Below are 15,453 nucleotides of genomic sequence, written 5' to 3'. Positions count from 1 at the left end.
TGAATTTAACGTACATTTTTCATTAGGACGAATTAACTTTATCGACATGAAAAAATACAACTAAATCTGAAGAAAATTAGAGAACGATATCTCTAACAACAATGATATACTATTCTATAGCCTTTACAGAAAAGTAGAAAAATGAAAAATATTTCCAAATTACATATTTTTAAAAAGTTTCATTTTAAAGATTGTATTTTGTGATATAATTAGTAATTTTATGTTATTGATATAAATACGTAATACTGTTTTATTATACATATATAATTTTAAAATTATTACGATTTTAATTTTCTGCCTTAAATAATTCTATTGAATTAAATCCTTTTAACTAGAAATATATATTTACCAATGTAGTGTTTTTACAATTTCAGATATAAAATTAAATAAGAAAGGAAGGTCATGTAAATATAATCAATGTATGTACAAAAGCGTTCTGATTTCAAAATATGTTGATAATGATTTAAAATTATATAGATCAGTTGAAAAACCTAACCAGAATAAGATATCTTTAAATTTCTAAAAGGATTCTAGTTAGTAAAAATGTATTTGTATTAAAAATGCAAATAATATGACCTTTATGTTATAGTGATAAATTTAAATCTAAAGATTTAAATTAAATAATATATTGAACATAAATAACAATCAGTTTAAAAACTCTTAAAGTAAAGACCACCTTTTCAAGTTGCATGGGAATTTCGACAGCAAGAATAAACGAATTAAACCGAGAGAAAAGAAAACAATTTTTCAAAAGCATCTAATTTTGTCATAATATAATAAACGCATTGTAATGGCAATTAGATTTGCGTGCCATGATTTTGTCTTCTGACATATTACTTGTAAGATTCAACATGTTGCATTAAATCTTTCCTACTTTCGTTAGTATTTCATAAAGTACATTTCTTATTTCAGGCCTGTAACGTTTTATTGATAATTCCTTATTTACAAAAATCAATCAGTATGATGGTAATTTTTAATTGTAACAGATTAAAATTCTGAAAATTTGCGTAAAATATATTTAAATTTTATTTATATACATACATAATTTATTATCTTATTATTAAGCCTCGTCTGTTTTATAAAAATAATACATGTGCAAAAAATATATTTAAACAAATTTACAAATTTTTGTCAAATTTTTCTTATATTAATTTATATTAGCTTTTTACAATGATTTATTATAGTTGAATTTCATGATTAATTATTTTTTTAATTTTATCAAGTTTAATAAAAATCATTTTTGTCTTATATATTGCGAAGAATTCTTTTTTAATCGATGCAAAAATAATTTATTAAATTAATAATACACAAAATATTTTTTTCTGACATTACGAGTATGATTAAGTCAACAATAGATGCAACTCGAGTATTAATAAAATCATCAGGAACTTTGTGAGATTCGCGATGGCATGCGATCCTGTGCCAGTCGCCCGATATTTCCCTGCAAAAAAAATTAATAATTAGTTAATAATTATGCTATTAGCTATATAATAACAATGCACTGATAGATAAATGATAGATCCAAATTAAAATTTTAAAATAAAACAATTACACATATCATAAAAGTGTCTGATAAATAAACTTTCTGTTTAAAAAGACATATTTTATGATTAAATACAATCTTTTATGTATATAATAACAAAAAATAATTATACAATATCGAAATTTTTGAATGTCGTAAAAACGAATATCACAATACCATCGTTGGATTCAATTCAAAAGTCGACCACATGCGATAAGATATAGTAATTTTAGCACCATCCGCGGATTAACTGATACTTGATTCATTCATGTATTGATCTGACAATAATAAGCGATATTATCGCAGCATTATATTACGATAGAAAGCTCGGTGATGTATTTTAAGAAAATTGTTTGACGGCAATAACTGTTTATCTAAAGATAAAGAAATGCATTTTTCACTGGAATTATGTAAATTATTGTAGTATAAAAAAATCTTTTTTTTTCCTATGATCGTTCACTTGCCTAAAAAAATTAAGTTACTTTACATTTGTACAATATAATAGGTGCGATCTAATGAAACGTACATCTCATCTGTCAAGACGTGCTTATATATTTCAAGGATATAACTACATCATTATAAAATTATACAATTTATAATTTTAATAATTTTAATAATTAATATAAAATTCTATGCTTACATAATGATGTATATAATACATAATTGAATAACTGCTTACTATTTACAATTAAAAAAATAAAATGTTCCTTGCGTTTTATATTAGTTTTTTTTTTATTTTATATATATTACTATATATTACTATATATTTAAACATTATATTTGTTTTATATCAAGACAATATCAAAATGTACTTACAGACAGAGGCCAAATACGAATGACAACAACAATCTCGCAGTCTCGTATATTCCGCGCAGTCTCTAGCTTGCACTTTGCATTCCTCTGGTCCCACGCGACAAGTGTGCTCGACGAAAGGAAATACCTCTGAAACACAATAGAAAAACAAATAAATATGTAAACGGGAGAATTATACTCGGCAAGTAATTTTCTTTTAATATTTCCTTAGTTTTTGAAATTTGTAAATAAATTTTGAAATTTATTTTTAAAATAAAATATAATAGGCAATCTCTTATATTATCCATTTTTTATTTATTTGTTTCCTAAATTTTAAAGGTTTTAAATTAATTTAAAATTTAATCTACTGTTATATACTCTTTGATTAATTTAATATAAAAATTATTAACAAAGACAATTGATTAATGTCATTTAGTATTTGAAAAATTCAATGGAGGAAGATGGTGGAAATATGATTTTGAGAAAACACAAGAAATATTTCTACGTACGTTGCAACTCGGCACACTTGCGAATGCATATCTACGTACATGTAAAATGCCAAATGTAGGCGTCACGATAATTAACCAGTTTCATACAGTGTGGGATAAGAATTAATCCAGGAGATATCGAAGGTTTCCGGCGCACTATCGCTTCCGGAGATAATAACACGAACGATCAAATATTGTCAATCTCCATTATTTAAAATATCCACAGAAACGAACAAACTGATCGAATTAGAATGATTTTGGAAACCGATTCTTAATCGCCACGAACGACTTGAAAAGAGTGCGGATGATTCACGACGGGCGTGATCGAAAGGTGATTCGGAAATTAGGTATTCCACGTGCGTAAGCACGTGCGTTACGTGTAGCAATGCAACTCATCTGTGCACCACCGAGAATCTATACGCGCAATGACAGCGAATTCAGTGTCTTGAATAAAGAGCAAAAATGTAAATAATTTACTAGCATTTCTCTTATAATTGCGAAGAATAAAAAGTGTATTATCTCGCGAATGTTATTCTAGGTTTAATTATTTCCAATTCAAAAGCGAGAATAGAACAAAGTGTTTAATTGCGATTTGAGATATAATTTTCCTATATACCTTGTTTAATTCTTTAATATTTAATTCTTCTAAAAACTTTTCCGTCAAATATTACAAATTAATAACGCGTCGAAAAAATTCTTCCTTTACAAATTTACATTGATATTTTGCATGGATATCGTATACTGAATAGCGTGCTACATATATAATTAGAAATTCCAGTAAAGGTGTCGCAGGTCAATGGACAATAGTTCTGCGAGGTGTTCAAGAAACGTGTTGAATGTTTGAACGATCCGCTCGACGATTTGCATGAGTGCATCACCCGCTAGATTCTACTACTAACGGATTAACGCGCGTGTAGAAGACAAGGATAACTCATTACGACAGCGATGATTTCCTAAACAGGTGACTGACCTTCCGTTCAGTTGGAGGAAACGTCATCAGTTTCCTTCGCGTATAAAAATCACGATATATAATCTCTGATTCGAAAAATCAAACAAATGAGCGATATTTAATTCAAAATGCCGATCATTAAAATAGTTGACAATTATTTGCAGTATAAATTGTTTAATAAGTCGAGTTTGAGAAGATCAGTAATTAATATTAATATTTATATTTAATTAATATTTTTAAAAATTTTTCTATTTTTTAAATTAATATTTCTTTTTTATTAATTAACGTTTAATGTTCTCGTTTGATTTAAATTTTCGTCAAACATTATAATCTTACAAAGTATTACAATTCCCGTTGAAAATATAGTAAAATATCGTTATCTTATATCCATCTTTAAATTTTTAATAAATTCTTTTTATAGAAAGAACGGTATAGAATTGACAGAAAATTTTTGCTAACAATTGAATGCACATTTATGTCATCGTAAAATTTCTGCCATAATAATTAATTCGCATTTCATGTCACTGCATAAATTTCGGCAATATTTAAGCCAGAAAATTTCCAAAGATTTTCCAAAGATACCTGGCGAGAGAACCGCAGGCAGAATACCTTGACGGTAAATAAGCATTTTGTCACGATTATATATATATACAGAGGGTTAACAACGGTTCGAACCGTAACGGCACGTAGTAATGCATCGACTAAAAATAATTGCGGTTACGTGGAACCACGTGATTTACCATTGTGTAAATTGCGCGCGCTATCATTGCCGTTGCTCTAAATCTCCGTGAAGCGCGTTGCATAACGTTCTCTTGATTGTTCACGCACGAATTCGCCGACGTTCGAGGACCGAACGTTGTTTTTCACGCGACTTCCATTACCGCGTGAATAAACGAAGGACGAGAGCGGAAAATACGACTTCCGTCGTCCGTGAGAAGGCTAAGCCGATTTCGATCGCCGTCCCGCTTCGATAGCTCTTCGCAGAGCGAATTATGTCAACGCAATTTTATTAAGGCATTCGCAATTTTCTATTTAATATATCCACTGGAATATACCTACTATTAAAACTGCCGTCGCAGCAGCAGTGATCGTTGATGACACTCCCGTCCTTGCAGTAAGTCATCTCGGAGCTGGTGCAAGACTTGCATCCTGGAATGGGTCCTGTGATTGGGAGAAAGATAATCGGCGGTGAATTGAAAGTTTTTAAACAACACGAGATTTATGAACGAAAGAAAAATTGCTAATTAAAAGGTAAAAAAAAAAAAAAAGAGAGAGATTGCTGTGTATCGTTGTTATCTATTGACAATCTGTCTACCGTGGACAGGATGAGAGCAGGATGACATGTGAGACACCTAGACATTTCTCGGCTGCTTATTAATTAAGGATATTTAATTATATTTCATTAACCTCGATGCCGGCTACTGCGATTAAAATACATGACAATCGCATTCACATCTGTAATTCACGGTAATTGGCATCTCTTTCTCTCTCTCTCTCTCTCTCTCTCTAGAGACTTCTTACGTAATTCCTTTTTGAAATCGTGTCGCGGACATAAGCGAGGTGAGTTATCTATCGCGATGATAGCGACAATCCTGTGTCGTATCGACATCGATCGCGAATATATTGTATAACTTTTGAGATTGTGAGATTGAAGCCTCGTTGTTTCGCACTGAATCGCGCTGGACAAATCGTGCCCTTTATACAGTACCGGCCAAAAATATATCACCTTTTGCATTTTTGAGCATAAATTTAATTTAATTTACTTACTTACAAAATTAATTTTTTATATTATTAAAATTAAGTTTTTATATTATTTTATGAAAAATATTTTATTTAGTAAGTTGTATTTACTATCAAAACATATATTATGATATTATAAATATCCATGCACTTTGAATAAAATTATACTCAAAAATACTAAAGGTGATATATTTTTGGCCGGTACTGTATTTATGATGCTTAATAAAAAGATTTCTCATTAATTAAATTACAAGAATGAAAACTTTATGTTAAAATTGTTATGCACAATGTTAAGTTTTTAATTTACGTTGACACTTTCAAGCGATAATTATTAACATTCTTAATCGTTTGATAAATAATTAATATAATGGAATGTAATTGAAACTTTATTAATCCAATCTAAATTGATGCGAATTAAACAGTAATCATTGACTTCCTTGATCATTTAAATTATCGTAATGAGAGTTGCGTGGAAAGCTTTTGTTGCGATATAAACATCATAGATGAATAACTGAAAAATGTTATAGAAGAAATCGCGATTTCATGCACTAATGATTAAAGAATATATATGACACACTTAATTTTCTGCGTCCATTGTCAGTTTGTCATTCACAATCAGCGATTAATGATAATACTGACTATGGTGCAACTATCTTTATATAACTACTGAAGCTGTGTTGAATTGTTAAAAAAAATTTGTTAAAAATAGCATTAGTTTGAAAAAGCGATTTGTTGAAGTTTAAAAATTTATTTCAAAATATTAAATTGCACACATTAATTAATTATTACTTGATCTAATTGCTATATTAAATCTTTTACAAAGAGATTATCTTACAACAAAAATGTATACAAACACCCGCTATAAAATTATTGAAATTAATTTTAAAATTAATATTAAAATTAATAACATTAATAAATTAGCGAGCAATGCTTGAGACTGAAAAATTAGCGTATTATTCTCGGTGAAAATAATGCACGCGTACCTTTTCTGTCCATGCCGACTAGAGTGTGAATGACAGAACAAATATTTCGAAACGTCAATCTCGTGGTTAGATAGATCAAAGCGGCTATTCTTAGCAGTAAGAAAAAATACATTTCTGTATATCACGCGTAAGGAAGCTTTATAAGATTGGCCAATTCGAACAAGAACGTTAATGCGATGCTTTTAGTAACTGAACTAAATTGGAAAAAAGCTGCACCAAAAATGTCAATCAAAAAATTCACTTAGAGTAGTTTTTTATAGTACTTTTTTATATCTTGTCTTATTGTTAGTCAAAATGTTGGTGCTCAAAATCTATCATCTTTACGTTACAAGTCATTAAAAAATAGATAGCTTTTGCAAATTACACTGATATAAATAGATAGTAGAATATTTTATAATTCTCATTTGAATATAATATAAATTAATTTGACTATGATAAAATTATTATATATTTAAGACTCTTAATCGTGATATTTAATTTAAAAAATGAAGTAGGTTTGTACAAAAATATCCTATCTAATCAATTTTAAAAGATTTTAAATTAATCAAAAAATAATAGATTATTCAAATATATCTAAAATAGAACTTACATATATTGAAGAATCTATCAACTCTGTATTACTTTCATATCTGCACTAATTTCCATACTCAGAAGAAATTCATAGTTGATTGATTACTTGATTTTAGAGCTTCCTAAACGCTGCTCTTTTCCAATATAATTTCTTAAAACCCTAACTATCAAAGAACTCTTCTACTTGTTTCACAATATTCATATAGTATAGCTGTTTATTATTTCAAATTTATTTATTATGTTTCATATATTATATTATTATACTTCACATTAATTTATTATGTTCATTATTTAAAAAAAAGACTTCTTACCGGGATATATCTCCAGTTTCTTCGCTTCAGCAAGCGCGTCCTCGCGAAGGACTTCATGTTCAAGGACGTACTCATCATCGGAATGATGGTTTACAACTGTGACTGCTTCGAGGTCACCGAGGATCAGGAAGAACGTCAAAATACTAATCGCACCGATGTCGATCATGATAGCCGATAGATAGCCTCACTTCTCATCTTCGATGAGAATAGCTTTCTTCTCAATGACAATGACTTTCGTCTTGATTTCTTCTCGCAGAAATAATTTCTGTTGAAATGAGAATAAAGACACATATCAAGGAAAATATAATCAATGCTATAGAAAAAAATTATTTACCTTACAAATCTTTTATAATTACGATATAATTCCTCCAGTCAATTTGACACAAATTTGATGTTCCAAAAAAATCAGTTTAAATTACTTTGTAATTAATAATGGCAAATTAAGTATAAATATCTCCATCGATAATGACATTGAAAATTCACATATATTTCGAAGATTACACACATATCGATCTTGAATAAAATAAAAAGCCAAGACAACTGTGATTCTAAATTCAACACGTGCTTCTTTTACCGTCCAGAATTTCTGCGGAACAACACAATGAAGAGACTGTCGCAACCGGAAGTGTACGAAAGATACCGACGCGGCGATGCCGTTCTCACGTGATAAAGATTATATCGTGTAACTTTCGGTGATAGGTCTTACATATATTACATTTCATTAAAAATTTACTTAAGTTTCCTTTTTTTTTGAATTTTGAAAATTAAAATTTATTCCTTCCTAATCACCAGCGAAGCGTCGCATCGCATAAAATATGGCTCGATGATGCTGTGCGTTTCGCGTCATCAGCATAATTAATCGTTACATTCGTTTCCGGTTTACACAGAATCAATATCGTTTTAATATTTAAGAATACGCGCCAGAAAACCTTTGGTAAGTACCGGCATGAAGAACCTTTGATATCGATCGCTGCGATTCGCCTCGTCCCGGGAATAGATGATTCATCCCCCGCTGGTCGCGATTTAATTCGACGCACGCAGGGCTCCCACCCTCTTGTGCCGGCGACAAATCGTGTCATTTTCGTGAGACTGACTTTGCGAGACAATATTTCCCGGCTTAAGAGAGAATTTCGAGCGGTTTCGAAAAAGATTAAAACGCAATTCCATCGAATTTAATCCTCTAAACAAACGATTTCGTCACCGCAAAAGCCATCGCGTGTGGGCGTTGTTATTGTGTGAATTTGACTTCTCAGAAGTTATTTTCTTTCCTACTAACAGGTCTTATATACATACGCCAAGATAGTAAGGGATCATTATTTTAATCGACAATTCTTTCTTTTATTTCTTTAAAAACTTTTGTTTTCATATCATTTTCTTTACTTTGTTTTATGTGATATTTATATTTATATCACTTGTAAAATTCTTCTAATTTTTCCTTAATTTTTAAATTGAGAGTCTAAAATACAAGGAAAATTTAATTGCTAAAACATAATTATTATTAACACACATGTAGAATTAAAGAATATTAGCAAAATAAAAAAGGCAAATCATGTGTAAATATTTTAGGTGTAAAAGACCCGAGTACAATAATTATAAATACGGAATAAATTAAAATGTCTTAAAAATTAATCAGCAATTTACAAAACGAAAAAACATCTAATTGATTGTTCTGTTTTTCTTACTATTTTTTGTTATACGTGCATAAAGTGGCTCTTAAATTTATCCATATATCGTTCTAATGAAAAAAGAAAAGAACTATACTTTATATACACGAGGCAGAATAAGACTTGACATAATTAGTTAATAAATTTTGATATAACCAACCAATAAAATTATCATTTTTTTTGCCGTTGCATTATCAAATATTAGATAGCCTGTGAGGATCTCAACAAATGTGTAACACGGCGTAAAAAGACGATAATGTTAGAATTCTACTCGAGTTGCGCGTCGTCGTGAGTCACAAGCTTGATGACAGCCGGTCATTAATTAAAGCCAATTAAGGGCGGCCAGCGCGAAACATGGACATCTTGCCCTCTGGGACAAAAAGGTGACATCCCGGAGTTTCTTCCTGTCGATGTTATCGTTGTTTGCGAGTGGCTTTTCTAAACCGCTTTTATTTCGTGTGTAACAAAGTGCCGACAAAAAACATAATTAATAAGAGTATTTGACGTTTCAATAAAGAACAGGATACATCTTATCTACTTTAGAAAATTACATCGCGTAACTAAGAGTACTTTACTTCTCCAAGGAAAAAGACTATAGGAAACGGAAAGTCATACGTTTTCAAGAGTGTTGAGATATTTTAGAGATTACAAAAATCCATTACCGACTGTCTGCGAAATATCATTTATACAATGAAAAATCGAGAAAGCTAACATTTGATTTCATATAATAATGAAAAATTATTATAAAATATTTATTTTAATAAAACACATATATTATTATATCAATAATTATAAAACTCTAGATTTGTAGTTAAAAATAAAAGACATGAAATAAATTAAATAAAAAAATTAATTTTTTAAAATATTTAATGTTTAAAAATTAATATTGAATTCTGTACAATATTTAACTTTATAATAGTTGAACTGTTAAATGAAAATTATACTATTAATTGATAAATATTAATTTTTAGTAAATTCTATTAAAATATGACTGATATATTTTTTATTATTAAATAATTTGATTTAACTCAGAAATTAAAGAATTGCATTATGAAATGTTATCAAAAATATTTTTAAAAAATTAAACCTCATAGGTTTTCAATAATTTTGTATAAAATAACATTTTAAGGATCTCACTATTATTACAAATAATTGACAGATATTATGTCATAACATGAAATTATGTGTTAATTCTCTAGAGTTTGTTTACACACTGGGAAACGATACGTTTAATCAGAAGTCACGTGTTTTGAATTCCTATCACATCATACGATACGTCAAAACAACATCAAACGATATTAGTATTATTTTTCTCGCGGACTTATATACACTTCATTACTCGATTACATAAATGTCGCAGATAAAAAAATCGCAATTAAAATAAACTTCGCAATTCTTACCAGCATTTCACGCTGTACAACTTCCAGATAATAAAATATCCAAACGTACTGCTTGAAAATATTTTTCACTTCACGAACTTTGATAAATTTAACTAGATGCACAAATAAAATCAACAATTATTTTCAATAGTAGAAAATAAAATACAAAATAGAATTCTTTCTTCTCACCATATTTTCGCACGATTCGTACAAGCCTTTTATTTCATTCCGTTTTATTTCGCGTTAATATTAATGTTTGGAAGCGTCTATAATCTGTTACAAATTAATGTAATTATACCTGTGGCATACACATCGATCAAGTTCTGCGAAAACTCGCGATAAATTACTACGTCGGAAAAGCGCAGCGGACAGATGGACGACCGTCAAGGACTGCGGATCACGTTGAACTGCGGCCGGAGGGCTGAAAGGAGAGCTGTGTACAGCCGTACCACACCACCTTCGGGTGTCGCCTCTGCTAGACGCCGTATAAACAACGAAATCGGCGTCTGCTCAGTATCACACGTGGCGTAACATAAAGCAACAAAACGTCAGTGAACACAAATTTATGAAATGTCATAAAAGGATATACTTATTTAAGTAAAATATATTTATTTAAAAAAAAGAAATACTTTTAATTTTAATTTGTATGTAACTTGACGCACGATACATATATATATATATACTATATATATGTATACTCTTAAAATAAAACAAATACTTTATATTCATATAGAATTTTTTTTCAAACCTCTAAAAAAATTCTTGAATGTATAATTCTTAATAATCACATTTTGAATTTGCTGTTTTGTTCAATTAATGCATTTCATCTTTGAAATATGATATTGTAAATTCTGTTTTAATCATATTTAAGTTTTTATATTTTAGAGTTTTCAATTTTAAATAGATATTTATGCAAAAGAACATTACATGCCTTATTAGAATCATGCGTAGATATGTATTCGAAAGTATAAGATACCTGAAATAAAAGAATAATATTAATATGTTTAAAAATAGAAAAGAGAGAGAATTAAGATATATAGTTTAATTATTTTAATATTAATGTATAATATATAATTATATTTTCTACTTTTTGTTTATATATTAAGCTATAACTTTATACTATTTAGTGTTTAAAAAATAAACTTTTTTGTTGATTTAATCTGACAAATGAACTGAATTCTACCTTTAGTATCTCCGTATATTTTATGAGAGATTTATTAGGCTAGTGTAATAACGCGAAACTGTGGGCTGGTACGCATCGAGAGAAAGAGAGCACGTACGTACTACCAAAATAGCACTTCTCATTGTGCGTGCGAAATAATGTAAACGAAAAAGACACTGGTGTTCTTTTGCAAATTTAACTTTGAGAAGGAGAATTTAATGATAGCACTTAATTATCTGCGACACAGAATGTTGGTTTTTTTTTCATTTGTTTATTAATAGAATGTCGATCACAGACTTCAATATTTATTTTTAACTTATTTATTTAAAGAAATTAAATTATATATTTATTTAATTTAGTTTATTAGTTTTTATTTATTTTTTTCTAATTTCAAATTTTTTTAAATTTGTAACATGATGGAATAAATGCGGCATGTAGCAAAATTAATTAATTATGCTTCATAATATATGTATATATAATCAATGATTATTATTTTGAAATATTAACTTGATAATTCCATAAAAATCCATTAAAAATATTTTTTTTAGATGTTGAATGAGGAGCATATTTTAAAGATTAAAAAGGTGATAATTGAAGGTGGACTATCTCGTACTGTCAACGGCCAATGCCGGAGCTTTTACTATGCACGCACACGCGTGCGTATCCTACTCATTCAGCCATTGGCTGTATCTGCAAATAAAAACTATGAATAGTAGGCAGCGTAGGTAGGTTTTCGAACGAGGACGATCACAGACGCAGAAAAATGCACGTGTATGCGGCATGCATGCTGGTGCGGACACCTGGCCACGATGGGATCGCAGACGTGCGATGCGTACGGGTCGCTTTATGGTGGTGAACTCGTAAGGCGAAGGTTCGCTGGGTTCCCCTCACGTACACTATTGATCCTGACGAGACTCCTTATTTCGTTCCAATCGTAAGGTAGAAAGACCCGTTCCTGTCGACGTGGTTTCTTTGTGCGTTATTATTTTATATTTAGACAGATAAAGTATATATTAAATTACCTATACAAAATTGTATTTAAAAGAAAAATGTTGCTGTATGTTTTTTACTTAAAATTATATCAATTTTTTTATAAGAAAAATTATATTAAAAATTATATCATATATTTAAAACAATATCTTGATTTGTGATCTCAAATATTTCTAGATATCAAATATGTCTAGTTTCTCCTTTTTTTTTTTGATAGATTTAATACAACATGTATGTAAAACTTGTTAAACTTTCCTGAATGGAATTTCAAAACTTATTTGCAAAGCAGAATAGGTTGTGGCATAGAGAGAAATTCATTAAAGAGAAGATCGATGTTGCAACGACGGTTTCGTGGTCGTTTCTATTATTTTAGCTTATTGATATGTGGTCGTGATCGTTTTTATTATTTTAGCTTATTGATTCTATTTTGCTGGATCAAACCATATGTTTAACCGCGTTTTCAGACACAAAATTTCAATCTAAAGATATTTTACTTACCTGTGTCGTGATATTCATCGACTATATACAGAGTTTCACAACACGATATTAATTTCCAATGAATGTCAGATTCCCTAACATATTGAAAACATATATCATATAATTCAATACATTTTTCTGTAAATTCTAACGCTTCAAATTTTCTAATAATAATTTTAAACATTATATATGTTTGCAATTAAACAGCATATTAAAAATCGATTAGAGTAAAATTAATACGAAAAAATCAATTTAAAAGAAACTCTGATTGTATAAAGTGTCAGGAATTAATTATATAATATTTTTAATGGAAAATATTATAATATTAAAAAATATTAAAAATTCGATATTTTATTTAAGAAAAAATTGATCTAAAATGCAATCAAAAAGTTCGTATCATTAATAATTAATAGATCATTGATATCAATCATCGTCATCAAAATCGATCGAAAAAAACATAGTTAAATATTCGCGTCGTAAGTTTGAAATTTTTTGTTTGAAAGTATACTACCCTAACCGGAAGTTCTCTTATTGATCCCGAAAGTATAATCATTTAGTTAGTAGTGTCTTATAAACTAAACTAACTTAACTTTCGTTTGGACTCATTTTTTTTAATTACATGAATTTTTTAACAGGGTTAATCATTCGGTTACCCGCATCACTTGCCACGGTCATATGATAACAGCTCATTCACCTGTCAACAATAATAGACTGTCAGTTACAAAAATGCTAATTATATTCCTTTTCGAATTTCATTTCACATTTAAATGCGGCTATCTACTTAATTCTGATCTTTTATCTTATACATATGTTATTGTACTCCTTGTCATTACTATATTGATTTTAACTTATTTATTATATTTTAAATAATATTCTTAAATAAAATAAATTAAAGCAAAATTAAACTAATACTTAGAGCCAAAGAAATTAAATTTGAATTTGTAATTTGCTTCGATAATTTCGTGAGCTATAATCGAACGCTGTTTAATTAATTCAGTCCATGGCGTGATCGTTTAGTCATCAGGCGAGTTGCGAATCGCCGATGCGCGTCACGCATGTGAATCGAATGTATGATGAAGAGAATTGTATTTTGTTTATCCTGGGTGCGCCAACGCGCCTAGCCCTACCACGCTCCAAATACCTTTTATTCTGACACACCCTGTACGTATATTGTCTCTTGACAACGATCGTGTAAAATGAATTATTTGCAATCTATAATTTTTCCATCGATATTTAATCAAAGAATCTATATCATCCAAATAAAATTAATCGAAGCGTTAATTGCTCAATATAATATTACATCTAATAAATTTAATACAATTAGATTTAAACGATGGTAAAAGATATCATATTTACATTTTTTGTTGTAGATTATTTTAATGAAAAATAGGATAATTTTATAATATTATGTACAATTTTTATTGAAATAGTTTTTTTTTTTTTTTATTAAAAATATATATTTTAATAATAAAATTAAGATAAAATATTACAAAAGATATTGAAAAACAAAAACAAAGCTTTCTAAAAAAATTGATTATTTTTAGAATATGAAAAAATTTTATGATCTTTTGAAAAGATGTATATTGAATAATATTATATCAAATATTATGATTTGTTTTTTAGATTAATAATTGTTTAAGAAACAAAATAGCGTTGAAACACTTTCCAGATATTCCTTGTACAATTTTCCTTTTGCGTTTTATTGTTTCAGAGGTACATCTGGTTTGGACATTATTAATCGTCCGTCTATTTATTTTTCCACATCGGGGAAACAGACTCTGCTAGCTACTGTTTCATCCAGTATGTCTGGGTTTATTTAATTTCGCTTGGTATTAAACAGTGAATAGACGAAAATGAATGTAGGCGGTCCGTGCACGCTATGCTATAAGTATCTGTTAATTATGTAATTTTTCCGAGATCATCGTAAATGAAATTTTCCACGGAAATCATTCCTTATATTTTGCCGAATCTGTCAAAAGTATATCTAAAAAAAATAAAGAAAATATAATTAACTTATAAAATAAATATATATTAATTATTTAGTTTTGAAAATTAAATATTATAAAGAAAAATATTCTATTGGTAAAATTACTGCAATCGGTATTTTTTATATTTATCAATAAAAAATAATAAAAGATAATAAAAAACTTACATATTTTATTTTAATCTTCTCGTATTATCTTTCAATATAATCCTATAAATAATTTATTCCTTCATCTTAATTTTAATTTTACTTGATTCTATTCACAGAGGTAGAATCAATATCTTTGTTAATTTCTCAGTCGCAATTTCAACAACGTTTGTTTCAAATTTTATTTTGTAAAATCGCCAAACACATCAAATCGCAATGACGAGATGATAGAAAAAAAAGATGGATGAAAGAAGAAAGAAAGAATGACGTATTCGCGCCAAAGACTACGTTCATA

The 15,453-nt window shown here is 28.7% G+C and overlaps 1 protein-coding gene across 4 annotated transcripts; it reads right to left on the bottom strand.

Annotated features, from left to right (window-relative positions):
• Positions 1-652: 652 nt before the first annotated feature.
• LOC140673354 (uncharacterized) lies at positions 653-10,904 on the bottom strand. 4 transcript variants are annotated; one of them, XR_012048047.1, is made up of 8 exons: positions 10,588-10,904; positions 10,420-10,511; positions 7,356-7,620; positions 6,475-6,492; positions 4,811-4,912; positions 2,339-2,464; positions 1,700-1,896; positions 653-1,441 (listed from the first exon to the last, which is right to left on the bottom strand). XR_012048047.1 is itself a non-coding variant. In XM_072906274.1 (7 exons), exons 3-7 carry the CDS (start codon positions 7,519-7,521, stop codon positions 1,341-1,343), a joined length of 513 nt encoding a protein of 170 aa, XP_072762375.1. In that variant the 5' UTR covers positions 7,522-7,620; positions 10,420-10,511; positions 10,588-10,898; the 3' UTR covers positions 1,037-1,340. The 4 variants fall into 4 exon arrangements, 3 of the variants coding, with proteins under 3 accessions (XP_072762375.1, XP_072762376.1, XP_072762377.1); XM_072906274.1 differs by lacking the exon at positions 1,700-1,896 and having other exon boundaries at positions 1,037-1,441; positions 10,588-10,898; XM_072906275.1 differs by lacking the exons at positions 1,700-1,896; positions 10,420-10,511 and having other exon boundaries at positions 1,037-1,441; positions 10,697-10,898.
• Between the last annotated feature and the right edge of the window lie 4,549 nt (positions 10,905-15,453).

The sequence above is a fragment of the Anoplolepis gracilipes genome, chromosome 14, assembly GCF_047496725.1.
Source record: "Anoplolepis gracilipes chromosome 14, ASM4749672v1, whole genome shotgun sequence".
Classification (NCBI taxonomy): domain Eukaryota; kingdom Metazoa; phylum Arthropoda; class Insecta; order Hymenoptera; family Formicidae; genus Anoplolepis; species Anoplolepis gracilipes.
The sequence above is the reverse complement of the archived record's forward strand: the minus strand, read 5'-3'. Positions and strand labels throughout refer to the sequence as shown.

Coding starts and splice junctions, on each gene's coding strand:
- LOC140673354 (XM_072906274.1), bottom strand. CDS start 7,521: ATGATCGACATCGGTGCGATTAGTATTTTGACGTTCTTCCTGATCCTC. Junction 2,465..4,810: donor CTGCGACGGCAGTTTTAATA/GTAGGTATATTC, acceptor ATTGTGTTTCAG/AGGTATTTCCTTTCGTCGAG. Junction 1,442..2,338: donor TTCGTATTTGGCCTCTGTCT/GTAAGTACATTT, acceptor TTTTTTTTGCAG/GGAAATATCGGGCGACTGGC.